We start from the raw sequence: 14710 nt of genomic DNA, 5'->3' as shown, positions 1-14710 counted from the left end.
CTACAGTGTTTGCACACGATTTGTTATCTTCTTTTCATTTGTCTTCTCTATTCTAGTTTGACACTGTTGCTACCAAAGTCACGCGTACACAGTAATAGAAATCTTTATAACTTGCACAAAGGATTTCGCAGCTGGTTGTATAAAATCAAGAGGCATAACATAGAAATCATGAATTTATTGATTATTTTCTATTCTATTTTTTAAATAATTTTCGAAGAGCATGAACTCTATACGCGCGCGCGCGCGCGCGATGAAACATTGAATCCTCGAACCAAATGATGATAACGAATGCACCGAATGATCTTACTTCACAGACAGCAAAAAATCTAATTTCCTTTCGATGTATCCAGAGTTTTATTTATTCACAATATAATTCCAAAGTATCATAGACAGATTCAAAAGATTGGCAACGCCGTGGGCCTTGAAACAGAGTGTTTCTCATACGTCAGCTTGCTTGATAATGAATGAAAATAAAAATAGAACGATAGTACATATATATATGAGGAACATAGTTCAGTAGGATCTGCCAACTAGGCTATGAAATCTTGTTGACTTTTACGAATGAAAAGACTTGTCGGTTAAACAGGTCTGAATAATTACAATTATGATAGACCATATAATCTTTTTGATTCGCTATAGTCGGCTAAACGTGTTCAAGAAGTTTGTCGATGCTCTTTTTATCGACTGTCTCTCGAACATTAGTGCTTCAAATAAACAGCTACTAGTTTCACGAGCCAAGATTGAATTAGTTTCTGTGTAAGATTGAATAATGGCACACTAAACACACTATTAGTAACAAAAAACAATGATGACTCAAACTTTTAGCGTGTGTTAGCACTCATGGTCAGGCGTACGGTTAAACGTAGTGGTTACACGTGGTATACGAACTTCTCGAGAAGATTTATGATCGAACATACTTGTCCTGGTGGTCAAATTGGTGACGTCACTGACTAGGCCGTAGGACAACGTGTAGATCGTGAAAGAGTATTGAACGCCCGGCATCAGGTCGCCAACGAGGACCCTTTGCACAGCGTTCTCGTCGAAAAGCGTGCTGGACACGTCGTTGCTCTCCGAGACGTTTTTCGAACGAATGTCCTCGGGATTTTCGAAAGGCCACCACCTTATCACGTACGTCTCGATCCTGCCTTCCGGTCGTGGCCACTCCAGCGTTACGTTGGTCGAGTCGACGATCGGAGTGATGTTTAGCACAGGATTTGGGCCTGCAATGAATCGCGAACATTCAGAAATGTCGCGGCATTCGTTTCTACATCCGATGCGAAACTATGCAGTGTTCAGAGCTCGAGAAAGTTCTAAAATAGAAAATGAGGAAATTCTAGACACAGGGTGCCTCTTTCGTAGCAAAACACCATACTATTTGTCGGTCGGTGCAGAAAATGTTTCAAATGAAACTTAGTATTTTTTTTGAGGTGAACATCTCATGACGATCACAAACCTTATGACTAGTCTGCGGATTTTGTGCATTTAACAGAAAAATGAATTAGGTGAAATAGACAATTCTGAAGACACTGTGAAACATGAGAAAAAGAAATTCGTATTTATTTATTTTCTATCTCTTCCAATTGATTTAGAAAGTTTCTGTGTTGCAAAAGAATTGATAATATCTTCATTTAAAGAACGTTGAAGTATTATCGTGTTCATTTTGTTTTTAAGAACATTGTAGTGCCGGTAGAACAAAATTGCACACAATTCTAAATGTAATTCTAACAGTAAACATGGCTTGCCAATGATTTTTAAAACTTTGACATTCATATTTACATCTTGCAAGTGCACGTTATTTGTAACATTCGACTAAGGGGTAAGTGCAGTTTCTTCATAACAAGGAAAATAACATGAAATGCATAGATATTGGTGACAAACGAACTGCATCAAAAAAGAAAAAACATCTTTTGATACTGTGAAAGTCTTATTTTATAAATAGCTCTCGGCAATATTCGTGTAATCACGAGTCGTTTGTGTGTTATAATTAACGTTTCTAATCGAGCATATTGCCTTCGTGTATAGTGACGTACTAAAGAATCTAAATTCTGTGAATGTGCCATTTCTTAAATAAATTTATTATGAAGTATGCTGAGCGTACAAATACTTTTCGACCAGCTGCAGCTCTCCGTTTTATAAATAGAAATATAAGAACGATGGAATGGTGTTAATAATCGTGAATTGATTATAGGAATCGCTGCGATGAAAATCTACATGAGGGAGATACGTGATTCGTTTTCTCGATGATTGGACGCGTTTTCAGCTCCGCTTCTCTGTAATGATAGAGTTTCTAATGTAAATGCTTTACTTAATTACTCGTTTTGTTTACTTACGAACTGTGTGATTCAATTGTAGCGGATAAAGACTTTCGACACCGTAACTGACGGTGTTCACTTGAATCGTGTATTTTTCTCCAGGCGTCATATCCGCCACTTCCGCTTCTGTTTCTCGGACGCTGGGCAACTTGACCCATCTCGGATCGTCTTCTGTTCGATATCGAATCGAGAATTCGGTGTACAACGAGTTCGACGGTGCTTCCCATTGCACTACGACGGTGTGGCTGGTTACCCTTTCGAAACTCAAATTTTTTGGTGGTTTCGGCACTAGAATCAAACAAATGATTTAAAAATTTAGAACAGATACTTAGAGATATTTAGAGAACAAAAGCTGAGAAATACTTGGAGATAAGATTACTTGAAAATGTAATTACAAATTTCGCTTTCAGAAGAAGGAAGAAAATAAAATTTGATCAATCTTTAATGCATTTCGAAACAAGATGATAAGTTGAAGAGAAGAAACCGTTCATTGTAAAGAAGCAAATAGTAAAATCTATAATTAATAGATTGTATAGTAGAACTTGATGCAAGATAAAATTTATCCTTTCTTCTTTTAATAATTTTGATATGATGAAATTGCATATCAATATCTTAGAATTCGTTTACTCTTTGAACTGTTAATTGATAATTGATAAGAACTCAGGGAAAAGAGACTAAATAAGTTGATCGTTTACGATTTCAATTTACGTCTTCCACATAAGACAGCATGCTTTTTATGCTGATACTGTTGCTCGAAACTATAAAATATTGATATCCAACTCAATTTCTAACGTTGAACGTATAAGTTACTTACAAACTGCTTGAAAATAGTCGTGTGGTTCACTTCTTAGGGTATGACTAATGGCGAATACTTTAACTTCGTAGGCCGCGCCGGGATAAAGGTCTTCCAGAACAATGTGGGATTCCGTGGTTAATGTTGTAGCACTTTCTCCAGTGTCATTCCTGTTATGTGTCACCTCGAATTTCTCTTGTCTCGAATTGACGTCGCTTTTCCACGAGATGTTCAGTCCCTTCTCGATCGGTTTCAGATCCTCGATGATCGGACTGGACGGTCGTGTGACTTGGTATAAAACGGTTTCGTTTGACTCGATTTTATTACTAATTGCTTGTACGATTATCGAGTAATTCCGGCCAGGTAGCAGAGCTTCTAACGTAACCTGGAACAATGTTATGGAAATTTAAAATCGTCGCGTATCTTATGTATCCTTCATAGCAATAAATAGTTCACCAAATCGTTTAGTAACATTCGTTACGACCTAATTCCTGACTAGTTATTTGATTGTTGTAATATGTTGCATCAAGTTTACGAGTTTATTGAGCCAAATGTTTAATCAAAATATTTAAAATAGGTTTTCATACACTCCATATACTCTCATTTGATTTTTGTTATATTCGATTGTGATTTTTTTACATATTAATGTTTTACGACACTTTTATAGAACTAATGCAAATACATTTTCAAAATATCTTGAGAATGAGTGAAATAACAATGGCCAGTTAGAATCTCCTTTTTTAACATAAAAATATTTCTTCCTTTTAATTCTAACGATCAAAAGTGACAGAAATATTGTAATATATAATTACTAATAATTATGTATACAATGTGTTCAAGTATCAACTGATGTGGACAATAGGAAATGATATTAATTATAAAATCAATCACTCCAGGTACTAAAATCGGTTGTACTTTCACCATTTAAAAAAAATATCGTCTTTATAATTAAACTAATTAAAAGTGGGACAGCTTCACTTCAGTTAAGTTGAAGATTAATTGAAAGAGAAAGTGACTAACTTGTAAAAAGAAAAAAATGGGGAGCGAGCCACGAGTCAATGAAACGATTGCAGAATCGTGTTCACAGCTCTCTCTAATCGCGTTTACGGTCCAAAGTGAAATAATTACAGCTACCTTGCGATCCGATAATTGCGGCTATGATGACACATGTTAAATTACCAGTAGAAAGTCACTGTTCAGTTAGGATTCAATTCGAACATTCTTGCAGGTTTGAGATCAGAAAAACTGAAGCGTGTGTGAACTTTTTATTGTACAGTTAATTAAATGTTGAACTAATTACTTTTGTTTTATCAGTAGTTAGGGTATTACTGTCGCCGCCTATCGCTGTTTCCACCTCATGATACTGCAGCTTGTAGTTATCCTGACTGCTGGAATTGTCGGGAAGCCAAGAAACCTCCACCATTCCAGTCTTTTCATCGATGACGGTGCGTAATTGGCGCACCGGCAATGGCTCTGATAACATTAACGAAGAAAATCGTAATTACATTAAGACATTGATTCAGTAACATGCACTGAATAATAGACCACGAATTCTACCTGTAAGCATAATAGAAGATAGCTTTGACAGTGGTAACTGTAATTTAAATTATGCGAAATCATATGTGGTACAATAAACATAAATATAAATAAGGAAAAAAGTGTTCATGAATTTTTAATATCTATGCCAGAAGGACCACTTTTGTACTTCAACGTCAAGGATTTTTATGATATTTGAATACATTGTAGTCCATATTAGACCAATTAGAACGGGGGGGGGGGAGGGTAAGTCATTATTTTTCTAATTTCGAAATTGTTTAAGAGTTACAACCCTCAAAGTTTTCAGTTTTCGCTGATTTTTACGAGAACTGCCTTTACGTTTGAATTTATATCACCAAAACTATTAAAGATACAAAATTGCAATTTTCTTCTGGTAATCTCTAAGGGCATACTTATCTGAACAATTCTTTTTTTGTATTTAAAAAAATATTTTTTTAGCAAACAAAAAGTAAAAATATTTTTGTTTTGTAAATTTGATCCGCGGTCATGAGTTTAAAAATGTGAAAAAAATATGTTCGTCTACTGTGAGCCCTCGCCATTCCATTTCAATTTTTTAATTCGCGGACACTCTGAAATTGTAATTAGAGTAGGGCGGCGAAGGTCGCTGCGCGCCTCGGGAAAACGGATCGCGGGCTCCACTATGACATTCGGTTAACTGTATCACTATCATCTCATGTTATTTGAATGAAGTCTTAAAACGTAATCGACAAATTTGCAAACAGTTGAATAGTGTAAGTGTAATTTATATTATAGAAAAATTTTAATACTCCACTCTTAGCCAATGAGACATTTTTTTACAATACTCACACTTGTGAGTACCGGTTCGCGTTACTTGCAATGACTTTATCAGCAATCCAATAATAACTATATACGTCGTCTTGAACAATACAGTTATAGTTTTGTGAGAAATCTGATAAAACTATGAATTCACTGTCACTTATAGACTCTTTAGTAGAACGTAAAAATGTATTTTGCATCTTAGCAACATAATCGTGTGTTTGCGGAACAATAAATTTGTTACGTAAATTCTCTAAAAATTCGTTCTTTAATGAAGTTACTGAATGTAACGCGAACTGGTACACACAAGTGTGATTATTATGAAAGAAGTGTCATTGGCGATGTGATGTACTAAAATTCTTCTGAGAATATAAATTACACTATTCAGCTATTTTGGAAACCTGTCAATTATGTCTTATGACATCATTCAAATAATGTCGTTTGTCATAGCGGAGCCGCGACTTTTTCCACCCTACCCTAATTACAGTTTCAGTGTGTACGCAAATTCAAAAATTGGAACGGAAAGGGGAGTGCTCACAGAAGACGAACTTATTTTCTCCAAATTTTTGAGCACATGACTGTGGAATAAATTTGTGAAACAAAAACATTTTTACTTTTTGTATTCTGAAAAAATATATTTTTAGAAACAAAAAAAATTCGATCATATACATGTCTTTCAATAGTTTTGGAGATATAAATTCAAATCTGAAGGCAGTTTTCATAAAGGTCAGCAGAAACTGGAAACTTTGAGGGCTTGTAACTCTTAAACAATTTCGAAATTAGAAAAATGATGACTCTCAATGTCATTAAAGTCCCTGACATAGAGGACAAAAATGATTTGTGAATGGCTGATTGAATGGCTCCGTGTAATAATTGTTAGAGGTTAGGTTACAATCGAATAACTCTTTCTTTATTTAAATCTTTAATTGTATATACACAGTAAGCGGAAAAATGAAAACAAGAACTAAACTTAAACTATCTTTGGTTGACAAAAATCAGGAACGATATAAATAAATTTGCAACAACATGTAGCCCGTTTTTCGCTTCTCGTTCTCATTCCACACTCATATCATACCACTCATACATCAGTGAATGACTTTACGCAGAACAAACGATTACGATAACCAACTTTAACAATAATTACACAGATACAAATATGTTTATTGTAGCAATTAATCGTGTCAAATTCGTGTGTGTGTGTGTGGTTGATATTCAACTACACGAGTTATATAGAATTATTGTTATTGCAATTTGTAATTACAAATTAGTAATTACTAATGTTGTCAAATTCTCAATTAAATTAAAAATATTTAAATTTTTGAAATTTGTATAGTATTTCAAATTAAAACTGTAAGTGAAGTTTTTAAACTTTTTCAATGTATAAGACACTTGAATCTATCTTATACTCTTCTTCATTCATTAGTTTAAAATTAGGCCTGAAAATTTTAAAACCTTCCTTCTTAATCTCAACAGTACATCATATTGTTATAAATGTTTACAAACTAAATATTCAAACTTTCTTTTCGATATTTTTACTACCTTAAAGTCGAATTACAACTTAAAAATCTAACTGTTTTATAGCAGAAATTCTTTTAGAAACAATATGTTTGATTTCAAGGTAGTTCAAACTAAGAAATTTCACAGCTATACTTTAAATTATAACAATTCAAAGTTGAAACTGTGTGAAAAAGAATAAGTTTGTCTTTAAACTAGTTCAAAATAAGAAATGCTACAGAGCTGTACTTTAAACTTTAAACTATTGCAATTCAAAGGTAAGAGAAGTAGACTCACTTAAAGTTACATCTCCACTAGCTGGCCAGCTAGTAACCTTGCCCGACACCGTTTTCACGACGACCTGGTATGTTTTCCCCGGTTCTAGATCCTTGAATTCCCATTTACTCTCGTCATCCCGATTTCTCGTGACCGGTGCAAGTCTTCGGTTGCCCCCTAACGAAATTTGATACTTATCGAATTCAGAGATTCCTTCAGGAGGATTCCAAAAGACGCGGAAAGAAGTGGACGTTATTGAAGATTTATCGAAGGTGACGTTCAAAGGACGCAACGGTACCGTTCGATATTGGGCTGTCGTTGGAGCCGAAGTCTCGTCCTCCGATACCGTTTGCACGGAAATATTGTAAGCTCTACCTGTAATAGTCAACAGTGAAAAAATGATTAGATCGATGTTGAATAAACATTTTCATTATTACTAAAAGTGATCAAATAATGCGAAACTATACCAAACAGCATATCAATAATTCGTAAATCACGTAGAAAGCAGTTTGGAAAAATTGTTGAAATATTTTTGAAGGAAACTAAGTTGTTGGTGAATTAATTATAATAATAACTGTAACTGTGTAGATAAATTCTGATGAAATTGCACACCATGTAGCATATTAAATTGCCATGAAATAAAACAAACCAACAAAAGTAAACATTTTCACAGACACTTGTAATTTTTCTCTTGAAAACAAAACAAGTGGTTGGTTTTCAAAATTTGAATTATAAAAGTATGCTATTAATTTTCTTAAAAATGTGTTAAGAGTCTGAGGATGAAAATTGGACTTTATAATTTCTGTACAAATTTTTTCAAATCACGGTTCTCTAAATTAGTAAAATTTTATAAGATACCTTACCCTAATGAAATTTTTTGAAACCGTAGAATCATTCTCAAACTTTCAATTCAGTGTTTTTCCTTTCAAATAAAACCTTTACATTACAAGCATGATTTATTTAAATTCTTTACCGGGTACGAGTCCTTTGAAGGCCGCCTGTGCTGGCCCAGGTGGTTCCCCCTCCTTCTCCACATAAAGAACAGATTCTATGGCATCAGCAGGATCTATGCTAACTTTGTAGTGGGTGTAAATCCCTGCAGGATAAGGCGGCTGCCAAAGGACCAACAAGGTCGTTTCATTTCTGAACCATACAATAAACTTCCCAGGAGTGTTGGGTTCTAGCAAAGTTAACATAAAATGAAACATGAAACATTTCTTAATTAAGTTTTATAATATTCCATTATTTTATTTTTTTTGTACATATATGTATATGTGAAGAAAATTAGAGAAATAATTCTGTCACACATATTTTATTACATGTTAATATTAAAAACAACTATTATAATATAATTCTTTTAATCTTTTTTCGATAGAGAATTATAATTGATGGATTAAACTAATACTTTTTGAGTCGAAATTAAAAACATTTCTTGGCAAATGAAAAAGGCGAAATTAAAAACGGCATAATTAAGAAGACAAATTAATATTTCCTCTTAAAAATTCACAGCATATTATCTCTTTATATTTGTAATACTTGATTAGAGGAAGCATGTCAACTAGTATCTACTTCGAAAGGTGCAATCTGTAATATTTCTACGTGTATGCTTATACTTAATTATTGTTAATAATATAGAATCGATAATGTACTCACTTGTGGTAAAATTTCTACTAGTGTAAGCCACGCTTTCTTTGGTGTCTAACACGGTGAAAAGCTGAAGAGAGTAAGTTGCCCCAGGAATGAGATCGCGAAGCACATAAGAGACTGCATCCGCAGGAATCACGCTTGTTTTTGGATTTCCGCTGTCGCTCAAACTTTGCACCCTCAACCGGAGGCCGGAATAATTGCCCTGAGCTGGTGGTGACCAATAAACTACTGCAGTCTTGCCGTTTCGTACAGAAACAGTCAAATTCGACGGAGGATCCGGCGCTGAAAAATGAAACAATTAATCAATGCACTATAGACCATTATCACTCGAAGCCCCATCGCAACATTAAATCCAAAATAATTTTTCTGACTTACAGTATTTCCATTTTATATGACTTAGTACGAAATTGAGTCTTGCGACTCATACGACATTTTTACAATTTTTTTTAAATATAATCAAATTTGATAATGTAAAACTTATTTTGGAATCTGATATAACAATTTTTTTAATACTCGTAACAATGAAAAGATTATATTTATTTAGAACTTTCGTCAATTTATTACAATGTTTCCTTGAATTATGAAATTTGTCCAATCATTTTCCATGAAATAGTTTTTGTAAATTTAGCAACTTTAAAATAAAAAACAATGTGAAAACGGCTATTTTGACTGGATCGGTATTTAGGTTTAACATATACTAATCAAATGTTGATTGCTTGATTTTAAAAATAGCTGTTTCTGATGTAAAAAAAACAAGTTCATATCCGATATATTTAAAGATAATTAGAGAAAGTGTAATAAAAGTGCGCAACTTGAAATAATATTAATTTCGTGCATTTCATAATTGTGCAGCCCTCTCTAGCTCTTTGTAGTTTAAACTACAGGTTCTCATTTTAAACAGTACCCAGTATTAAAATAAGTAACAATTTTTGTGTGCAATTTATTCAATATAATTTGTACATATAATTTTTAATTTTAGAAGTCGAAGATAATTTTAAGGTCATATTATTAATCTATTTATTTTTCATGCGTCAGGTGATGTTGTTACAGAACTGCTAAATGTTATATTTGCAATTTATAAACACGAATATTTCATAGAAAAATGGTAAACACCCAGGTAGTCAGGCTTTAGTTTAAAAATTGTTCACTGTTGTGTAAACTACTCAATCTATACAAGTAACACTTATAAACAACATAATTATGCATTATGTAAAAACACATACCTGGCTTTGAAAATTTAAAAAAGTACGATCTTTGTATAAGACACTGTTTTGCTGCATATTTGTCAACTGATAGCATTAAAATTGCATAGGAAATATTTTTTGTATTACTATAAGTAAAGAAGTTATATTTAGAAATTATATTTAGATGGCAATTTTTAAGTGGACCACCCTATATGTACATTGTACACGTATTTACCTGTCGTGATGGAGGCTGTCCATGTTCGCCAATCATGGAGGGTACTATTACTATAATACAACCAAAATTCGTATCTAGTCCCAGGAAGACCATCTTTGAACTTGATAACATCGCCTATGTCAGTGGCGGCTATGGTGGTATTAGGTGGTGGATAACCAACAGCAGGGCTGTAATCTAAACGATACCAAGAGCCTCCTTGGCTCAAGTTCCCTGGTATCTCAATTGCGAGATCGGCCGAATACGTTACCTGAACAAAAATAAAAATAACTCGGTTAGAATTCTTGTTCACTTTTGCCAATCTCCTGTTGAATGTCGATTCATTCATTGCTCATTTATACTTTGCACAGTTGTTTAAAATATCATGGAAATTCTTTCATTATTTATTCATAATTAATATGTTAATTTTGAAAAAATAAGCAGCCTATCTTCAAATCAGTGTGTATTTGCGATTCATTAACTGACCAACAGTACTTCTGGTGGTTAATTGTTGGACATCTATTTCTACTATTGGAACAGTAAAAGAATGTAGATGTATAAATTAATAGCATTAATAAATCTAAAAAAGTCCGAGATTAATGTAGTAATTAAAATCTTTAATATAATTTAGACTTTAGAGTAACTCGTTTCTCTCGTCTCTTATTAAGCAATTTGAATTTAGAAAGAAACTTGTAATTCGAAACTGTCGAGTTATACGAAGTTTTAATGATTCTGTTACGACGATTATTCTCTTCTTTTAGTCCAATCGTTTTCATCATTGTTTTATTTCTTCTTGAACATAAAGACGAATTTAAACGAGAAGTTATTAGTTATAGTTGTTTCTAATATGTCACACATGTGTGACAATCACGATTTCGTATTTTACCTAATATGTAGTTTGAATCGTTATTTTTTTTCTTAAAGCATAGCTTCAATTTATTTTGTCATATCTCATAAAGAGGATACATTGCATCTATTATAATGAATTATAATTATAAGATCATACATAGCGAGCAGAGTATAAAAGTATATGTGTACAGTATACATATAATACGTTATTAGACTGTACATAGTGAATAGATTATACATACTGAATAAATTACAAGATTATATATGTATAGTGAATATATTATAAAATTCTACCATAGTGAATAGATTATATAGAAATATAATAGAAGTCTATATTGTCTATAATGTATAATGAATTTTTAAGGTTATATATACTAAATAGATTAGAAAATCATATATCGTCAACAGATTATAGGATCATAAATAATAAAGTCTCTACATAAATAAGCGTTTGCGCACTGATGAATAGAATATAAAATTGTATACTATAGTAAATACATTATAAGACTATATAAAGTGTATATATTATAAGAATCTATATACAATAATGAATAGATTATAAAACTATACATAGTGAATATATAATACTATAAGCTCCTATGCACTAATGAATAGATTATAAGATACTACAATGGTGAATAGATTATAATAGATGAATATATTTTCAAGCAAATTCTGATTTTAACCCTTCATCTACTATGCCGGAGTTACAACGAGCAAAAATGGGAAGGACCGCAAATATGTATTAGTAGAGCTAGAAAATCATTTGAACTGACAACCACATTTCATAAATGAGTACTGGCTATAGTACATGCGATGTCAGAGTGGTAGAGTGATATTAGAGGGTATAGTTTCAACTATACCCTTTTCACAGAATGTTCCCTCCAATAAAGGTCAAACGAAGGAATGCAATTTTTCTATCGCATTTGAATATCGTCGCACGACAATATCATGGCCGATGATATTTATAGCGTTAAATACTGATGAAGTACCATTGCTGGTATGTGCACGGCATGCCGGAAGCGGTGAGACGGACGTGGGAAAGAGGCGCGCCGCAAATCTATAATGCCGTTATCCACCAGCAGTAATACAACGGATTGCTTTGGACATATTAAAAACGAACTGAATTTTACCGCTTGTCACCTACGTCACGCTTCTATAGACAGCAAACAGAGAGTGTAGGTATGTCATTTTAGCCATTTTATTTGGAAATCATTATTGTATTGTATACGTGCCTTCTTGGATACATTTTAATGCATTAATCAACGAAGTAAACGGTATTTCCCATTTCCTTAACAGTAAACCCATTAAATGTGGTTTTATACGTTTATTTATCGTAGTTATGAAGACTCAGCCATAGAAAAATGACGGAAAGTCTAATTAAATTTAGTCTTGTCATTCTGATAACGCAACATAGGTCAGTTACTTTAATTGTTTCATAAGATTAGGGTTAAATACATTATTATTACTACAAGCAAGCAGTTTAATTAAAGAATAAAGTGGTAATATAATTAATGAAGGATAATATAATATAACATAATGTAATATAATATAATAAGATGAATCTTTCTATACTAAAATTATACTTGTTTTGTAACTCTATTATACGCATCTAATCACACCTAATTTAAAGTCCCAACCAGTTAATACGTAACTATATCATATAATTAATTTTTGTTATGCTTAAAAGTAATATTTTTCCTTCTTTCTCGTAACATTGTATGAAGAACTGCTACTTTTGATGAGTTTTTATTTATTGTATTCGATTAGGTATTTTCTAACGAAAGTTGACATATATCATCGGATAATCTTTTTTATCATAGTAATAATTCTTGTCACAGAATATAGATCTGCAGTAAATGGGTAAATGAAAGATGCGACATAAAAAGTAACCGAGATTTGTTTTGCTTATATTATGTCATTAATTTTTACGATATTTTTATTCAGCAGTTTTTGTTAAGTTTTCTCAGTCGCAAAATACTAAGATGTGATGTTAACCAAAGATATAAAGAAAATTCATATAATTTTGAGATTGGTACATAATATTATATGTACTTACAATAAATAAAAAATGATGAATGGTAGAAAATGCACTTTAAAAAAAAAATTGAAAACCAAGAAAGTAAACATATAGCAGAAACTCATTGATACTATGTATTCTTATAGTAAACGAACTGATCTTTCGAATGTTCCAAACTAGAATTAAACAGGTTATTCAGTTATTTTATTATCTTGTCTTAAATAAAAGTGCCCCATTAATGGCGGTGCGCCATTAATACCACGTACGGACCGAAGTATCAAACGCAAATTAATTCGCATTAGTGCCATGGTGTCGGAGATAATGGATGTGATCAAGTTATGAAGTCCGCCCCATGGTTGATGGCGAGCACTTATCCCATTTTCACGGTGCCTTATCATTTAGCCTGCCGGTCTATGAATGTGCTTCCAAGCTGCTCTAATTCCAATTTCGTGGCTCGTTGAATCCCTTCTGATTGCGGGAACATCACCATCCCGTCCCTCTCGTCTTCGTCTCCGTCGCGTCTTAACGCGCGACAACCTCCCCAAGTTTTTCCATTTCGAAAGATTTCCTGTGACCCGCCCTCCCGCGCTCTGCTCTTCCGACATCCGGTCGCGACGCTGAGGTGCATATCGATCCCTCTTCCCTTCGTCGCCGCCCTTCCACAGAAGTAGGAACTCGCGCGTTCCCTTTTCACCCGTGTACAGAGTGACTCACAAGGGGTGGTCGCGAACTAACACTTCCATTATCACCGAGGTTTCGCACTACGTCGGTGTTTAACATTGAAACTGGCGAGCTTTAAATGTGACTACGATCTCTTTCGCGAAACAAGACGCTCGAGCACACTTACCTTTAATAGCTGTCCATCCCACTCCTGTTTCTTTAGACTTGGAGCATACGAGTGGAGTGGACAGCCATTATGACTGTGAGCACGTTTCAGATGTCTTCTTTCGTAACATAGAACGTAGCCTACATTATGTAAAAACAGTACCCGGAATTTCCCATTCTAGAGTCCCGCGATGTTTGTACGACGACAATTTTTTGTATGTAAGTAGGCATCATTGTACTCGGTTTTGCCTAGAGCTGACGTGATTTTCTTGTTTTTACTGAATTTTCTCGATGTGATGATTACATTCGTGGTTACGTCAGAACGTCACATGGTTCGTTTGATTTCGAACCTTAATCGATGAATAATTTTTTATAACATGTTTCAATATATAATTTGTATGAAAATTTGACTGTAATGAAAAACTTTTAACTTAAAAATAAAAGTCACTGAACTCTTTAATCACTTTATCCTATATCATACTAGCCTTTAGGAAGCACATTTTTTGTCTCGATTTAACAATAACAAATTGTAATGGATACTTGTTCAAATAGTGTACAAATGTACAAACGAATTTCTTTAATATAATGTATGCATATGTATGTATGCGCTATTTAAATCAGTGGAAAGAAGAAATTTTAAAACAATGATTTTCCGATGATTATAAAATATTATATATAATATGTAGCATTATCTAGATTAGAATAAATGGTAATAAAGAGTTATATATATAATATATAGTATTATCTATTTATAGATTAAAATAA

The 14710-nt window shown here is 33.2% G+C and overlaps 1 protein-coding gene across 7 annotated transcripts in view; it reads right to left on the bottom strand.

The window, feature by feature from the left end:
* Positions 1–14710, bottom strand: part of Ptp10D (Protein tyrosine phosphatase 10D) — an 80413-nt gene that overhangs the window by 24224 nt on the left and 41479 nt on the right. For all 7 annotated transcript variants that reach the window (XM_076519348.1, XM_076519344.1, XM_076519342.1 and 4 more), the window contains 8 exons: positions 10276–10522; positions 8863–9138; positions 8183–8389; positions 7231–7584; positions 4406–4578; positions 3127–3490; positions 2331–2600; positions 918–1220 (listed from right to left, as the gene is read on the bottom strand). In XM_076519348.1, the coding sequence (XP_076375463.1) occupies positions 918–1220; positions 2331–2600; positions 3127–3490; positions 4406–4578; positions 7231–7584; positions 8183–8389; positions 8863–9138; positions 10276–10522 (2194 nt within the window). The remainder of the gene's footprint in view (positions 1–917; positions 1221–2330; positions 2601–3126; positions 3491–4405; positions 4579–7230; positions 7585–8182; positions 8390–8862; positions 9139–10275; positions 10523–14710) is intronic.

Source organism: Megalopta genalis, chromosome 2 (assembly GCF_051020955.1).
Source record: "Megalopta genalis isolate 19385.01 chromosome 2, iyMegGena1_principal, whole genome shotgun sequence".
NCBI classification, from domain to species: domain Eukaryota; kingdom Metazoa; phylum Arthropoda; class Insecta; order Hymenoptera; family Halictidae; genus Megalopta; species Megalopta genalis.
The sequence above is the reverse complement of the archived record's forward strand: the minus strand, read 5'-3'. Positions and strand labels throughout refer to the sequence as shown.